At 40.8% G+C, this 6,067-nt stretch overlaps 1 protein-coding gene across 1 annotated transcript in view; it reads right to left on the reverse strand.

Moving 5' to 3' along the window:
* Positions 1-815: 815 nt before the first annotated feature.
* Positions 816-6,067, reverse strand: part of LOC111468525 (nucleobase-ascorbate transporter 12-like) — an 8,780-nt gene continuing 3,528 nt past the window's right edge. The window contains exons 8-10 of the mRNA XM_023113769.1: positions 3,622-3,856; positions 2,278-2,564; positions 816-1,453 (exon numbers count right to left, since the gene is read on the reverse strand). Coding sequence (XP_022969537.1) covers positions 1,232-1,453; positions 2,278-2,564; positions 3,622-3,856 — 744 coding nt within the window. The 3' untranslated portion in view covers positions 816-1,231. The remainder of the gene's footprint in view (positions 1,454-2,277; positions 2,565-3,621; positions 3,857-6,067) is intronic.

The following is a 6,067-nucleotide window of genomic DNA, read 5'->3' on the forward strand; positions in this document are numbered from 1 at the left end:
TTTTTTTTTTTTTTTTTTTTTTTTTTTTTTTTTTTTTTTTTTTTTTTTTTTTTTGAATGTTTTCAAATCAATAGATAGGTGTGCTTCAAGTGAATGGTTGGGGGATGTTTGAACATATTTATAAATGATATTTGTACCGAAACTTAATGTAATTACTTATTTCTGTGCGTGAGAATTATAGTAATTCGTTATCTATGTGCATGAGAATTACATTAGAACTTAAGACAATTATCTATCTCTATATAGAAATTGTAGTAGTTACATATCTATGTGTATGAAAACTACATTAGACTGCATGACGTGACCTTGGAGATTGACCTATATGCGTGCATCAAAATTGTATAGCCTCTTTCAGATATGGTCTTGTGGCAATCACTTATACATGAGCATGAGAATTATACCACCCTGTTGCAATTTTTACTCGAGGCAATTGTTCATTTGTGCGTATGGAAGTTGGCCAGTTTTGAACGGTTTATAGGTTCATTCGATCTTGCAATTCTATTTGTAAATTTATGTGTATGTAGCCACAACGTTTCAATACTTAGCCGTCTTCAAAACATTTTTAAAGTAAAGATAAAGCCGTGATGAGGCTATCTTCATATTTTTGTTTTTATTTGTACTTGTGCATCATTTCAATTATTACACAAAAATTTTACTAAACTTTTTATTTTATTTGTTTTACAAAGTTGGATATATTGATTATGAAACTTGGTACATTTTTGTTTTAATGTTTTTATTTTTCTGCTCGGTCTATAGCATATGATATCGAACCCAAGTCGACTAAGGATTATAAAACATCGAGTCTGTTATTGATAAAATAATATGAGATAAAGCTAAGTTGGAAGTTCCTTATAAACCATAATATTCAGTTCTGACAAATAATAAGAATTGAAACTCAAAATCCCAATAAAAAGAACGAAGCTATTTAAATATATACAAGACCTGAACTGACCTCACCTCACCTCACCTCACCTCACCTGGATGAACTCCCAAAACTAAATTACAACACAGCCAGATCATTCTGGATTCTCAAAAAAAATGTACAAATCTATTCCGCTAACGCATTTCGTGTAAGAAAACGCACCTGCCGAGCCCCCCGAACACAACGAAAAAGGCCTATTGCCTCGTGGAAGAGGATTGTAGGGACTTACATTTGGGATCAGAATGCACAACACACCACCATTGGTGCTGCTATCTGAATGACAAGCGATATGTAACAAATATTGGTCATTTAGAATCCAACCCATTTCACCCATCTGAAAACTCGACCAACCCGGAATGGAAGCTCGTAGTCTTTGGTAACAGCCGGCTCCCTCCTTGCAGTCTCAGGATCAGACCATACATATACACCACGTTCCTGTCGACTGCCGGGCACAGTGTTATCAAGGATGGTGGCGACCAAGAATGCGATCACCATGTGTAACGAGAATAATGTGTTGAGAACGAAATTCAGCTGCACAACAGGAATAGAGGATCAAACACGATTAATAAAGCTAAGATGTTTGTTAATGATCGAGTGCAATCCATTTGCAACCAAAACACGATGAGTTCAACTAAAAGGGAAAATGCGCAAGGACGAACGAGAAAACAAAACAGTGTATCTCAATAATGGCACCAAAAAGGTAAAAATGTGTAGGCTATTTTCATTAATAATAACCGTCCAAGCCCACCGCTAGCAGATATTGTCCTCTCTGGGCTTTACCTTTGGGCACTTTCCCTTACGGGCTTCCACTCAAGGCTTTAAAAGCCGCCTGCTAGGGAAGGGTTTCCACACCCTTATAAAGGGTGTTGTTCTCCTCCCCGACCAACGTGGGATTCTCAATCCACCCCCCTTCAGGGCCCAGCAAGGACGTTAACACTCGTTCCTTTCTCTAATCGATATGGGATTCCCACCAAATATGATACCATTTGTAACGGCCTAAACCCACCGCTAGCAGATATTGTCCTCTTTAGGCTTTCCCTTTCGGGCTTCCTCTCAAGTTTTTAAAACGTTCTCCTCCCCAACCACTCCCCAACCAATATGGGATATCACATTTGTTGGATGATGAAAGTCCCACATCGGCTAATTTAGGGAATGATCATGGGTTTATAAGTGAGGATTACTAACTTCATTGGTATGAGGCCTTTTGGGAAGCCCAAAGCAAACCCATGAGAGCTTATGCTCAAAGTGGACAATATCATACCATTGTGGAGAGTCGTGTTCGTTTAACAACATTAACAATAAGAGGATTGAAGTATTGAGAGAGACATAGGATTGAGGTATTGAGAGAGACATACCCCTACGGATTTACTGTTGAAAGGTCCATGAGAAGCCACAATATATGGCTGGAAATAACTTGGAACAGACAAGTTGGAGCCTGGGGAGATACCGTACTGTTGAAAGTAGGCCGGTATCGAAAGCGAGAAGAATAATGATAATCCGACAATGATAATGTTCCGGGAGCTTCCTGCTTCGCTATACCGAAGATTTGACAAGCCTAGCGCCGTATGCATTGCCCACATGAAGCAAAGTAGAGCAGCAACCATGACATCGGGAATGGAAGCAATAAGGCCCCCAACTTTACCTGCAACGCCAAAATGCTACTCAAAATGGAACAAAAACAGAGCTCAAAGATATCACAGATTCATAGAAATTGACTTCAGGATGTCATAATGTGATGAATTGCTTAAAGAATGAAGTATGAGTGATATGGCAGCAGCCCAGGTTTTTGAAGGGAGCTAGATGCCTACCTTAAGTTGAGATACTATATTATAAAAAATGAGTATCCTAAACTGACCCATAAACTAACCAAATCCTCTTGATGTGGACACCAATCAGCTAAAGCGCCTTGTAGAGACCATGGTGACTCAACCCGTCCAAACCAAAGAGTGAATGTCTATATTGTTTTAATGAAACCAAGAATGATTCTATTAAAAATGGCAATGAAATTGTAACGGCTCAAGCCCACATCTAGTAGATATTGTCCTCTTTGGGCTTTCCTGACACTCGTTTCCTTGCTGGCATACGGCTTCATGTCCACCTCCCTTTGGGGCTCAGCCTCCTCATTGGCACATCGCCCAGTGTCTGGCTTTATATCATTTGTAATAGCCCAAGTCCACCGCTAGCAGATATTGTCCTTTTTGGACTTTCCCTTCCGAACATCCCCTCAAGATTTTAAAACGCGTCTGCTAGGAAGAGGTTTCCACACCCTTATAAAGAATGTTTTGTTCTCCTTGCCAATCAATGTGGGATATCTCACAACACATTGGTTGGAGAGGAGAACGAAACATTCTTTATAAGGGTGTGAAACCTCTCCCTAGCAGACACGGTTTAAGAATCTTGAGGGAAAGCCCGAAAGAAAAAACTCAAAGAGGACAATATCTGTTAGCGGTGGGCATGGGCTATTACAGTAACAGCCGGAGGACTAGAGGTACGGTGAATTCCTTTACGAATACTAAAAGAGAGGAACTTTTCGACACTTCGAGAACATTTCCACCATGGTTTCTTCAACTTTGCTCTCACTCAGAGGTCTCGAGGTAAGGAGCATTTCAAACATCCTGAGAGAACTGGATCCTAAGTTCAAATTTATTCCTGGTAAAAAAGAATACATAAACGCATGCACACGATTTGAAGTTACTCACCTACAAGAGATAATACTATCAAAATGCATGCACCCAATTCAACTGCTCTGCGGCTTCCCATTTTCGTAACGGCTATAGTATGAACATTCTCGGTAAGCGTCGTAGAACCAGTTCCTGTACCCCATAGACCAGCCAAAATGCTAGAAAGACCTTCCAGTCCAATTCCTCGACTAAGAATACCCGGTGATGGGGGTCGGGATGCCACCAACAATGACGCAGCATGATACGAACCAACCTGAGTGGTTCAATAATAAATTAGAGTTGTGATTAAGAAACTAGATGAACTATAACATTGATAAACAATTATACATATAAACATCAGTAATGAATATACATGTTATGTATATCTGTACAAGCATATAATCTAAGTAACAGAAATAATGAAATAAGGGCAATGATGGTGTTCTATAAATAAGTTTCACGATCCAAGTAGTGTGGCATTGTTCAAAATGATTTGATGATCTACGGACCCGAGAAGGAAAAAAAACGCACAGACTATAACCGTTCTAGACTTACTAAACACTTTTTATCAGACTAATTAAAAACATAGTATAGCTAATCTAAGGTATCTGAAAATTATATTGTTCATTTTCTTTACTTCATTTTCCTAACGATTAACTATATTATTTTAATAAGAAGCAGATTATATAATATATATATATATATATGACTAGTAAGTTGAACCGGATCATCGGATGCACACCCGCACTTCGTCTGCCTCGTCAAGGGAACCCGAACACTTGGTCCAAGGCAGCTTTTCTTTAGTCCTCAGGATATGATTCTTATGATTCTGTAATATGTTACCAGGGGCTGAGCTCAATAGCAACTTACTCAAAGACAAAGACTACAGTTGCTTTAGCCTTAGTATGTTCCTATAGTGAGGATAGGGGAATCCCTGGTGGTAAAGAATCAAAATAGAATCCAAGGGGCCTGTAGAATGTCTGTGAAGTAAGCCAAAGCGAGAGGCTTGCTGGTCTGTCAAGTGCCATCTCCAGAACTTTTGCCTAGTTCTTTTCCCTACTTATGTGTGGTTTCAACTAAAAAAGATGCTTTGGTGGCCAATTGTTGGTGAGATATGATAGAGCTCAACCACCGATCTCCACTGTGCCTATGTTGTTTAGGCTCACCATACCTTTGTTTGGCACCAAAAGATTTTATCAATACAACTAACTATTAAGCATCGGTTTGATACAAATGGTTAAGGACAACGAATCCTCCACATATGTCCACAATGGTATGATAGTCTCCACTTTAGACACAAATCATCTGGGTTTTTCCTTTTGGTTTCGTCCGGAAGGCCTTGTACCAATGGAGATGTCTCTCAATTATATATTCATGATCTTCCTCTTTCCTAACCTAAGTTAAGGATTTAAGTCGCATTCCCAATATAGCCGCCAAAATTCACTACAAAAAGACGAAAAGAAATGGTGCCTATGACCTTATGAAGCTGGGATCCTCCTGTTATGAAGGTTTGGAAGAAAAAGTTGTTGGGACATGATGGAGGATAGTTTGTTCATCCCTCTTTTGTAATTGAAGCCTTATCTAGCTAGTAACACTCTGTTCGACCATTTGGAACATCGAGTTTAAAAGAAATTGGAGAACTTTGAACGGTGTAGAACGAGGCAACAAGTATGGAGTGCAGCAGCTCACTTTAACACTTTCTTTGGGGCTTTACTTCAAAGTTATTGGAATAATGCTACTACGATTAGCATGGTAAAGAGAACCATGAAGCACTTATCTCTTTGTACCCCTTTATACTTTAGTCAATTCCTCTCTAATATGGAGAAATGGACATTCTTATTCCTCATTATACAAGCTTCCGGCATTTCCAAACTCCTCTTTAATACATAAGAGCCCAAGCCCACCACTAGCAAATATTGTCCTCTTTAGGCTTTCCCTTTCGAGTTTCCCCTCAAGGTTTTTAAAACGCGTCTACTAGAGAGAGGTTTCCACACTCTTACAAAGAATGCTTCGTTTTCGTCCCCAACCGATGTGGGATCTCACAATCCACCCTTCGAGGCCCAGCTTCCTCGTTGACACTCGTTCCCTTCTCCAATCGATGTGAGAACTCCCAATCCACCCCCGAGCCCAACGTCCTTGCTGGCACACTGTCTTGTGTCCACCCCCCTTCAGGGCTCAGCCTCCTTGCTAGCACATCGCTTAACATCAGGCTCTAATGCCATTTGTAACAGCCCAAGCTCACCGCTAGTAGAGATTTCCTTTCTTTGGGCTTTCCTTTCGAGTTTCCCCTCAAGGTTTTTAAAACGCATCTACTAGACTAGCGAGAGATTTTCAAACTCTTATAAAGAATGCTTCATTTTTATCCCAACTGATGTGGGATCTCACAATCCACCCCCCCCCCCCCCCCCCCCCCCCCCCCCCCCCCCCCCCCCCCCCCCCCCCCCCCCCCCCCCCCCCCCCCCCCCCCCCCCCCCCCCCCCCCCCC

Source organism: Cucurbita maxima, unplaced genomic scaffold, assembly GCF_002738345.1.
Source record: "Cucurbita maxima cultivar Rimu unplaced genomic scaffold, Cmax_1.0 Cma_Scf00037, whole genome shotgun sequence".
Classification (NCBI taxonomy): Eukaryota; Viridiplantae; Streptophyta; class Magnoliopsida; order Cucurbitales; family Cucurbitaceae; genus Cucurbita; species Cucurbita maxima.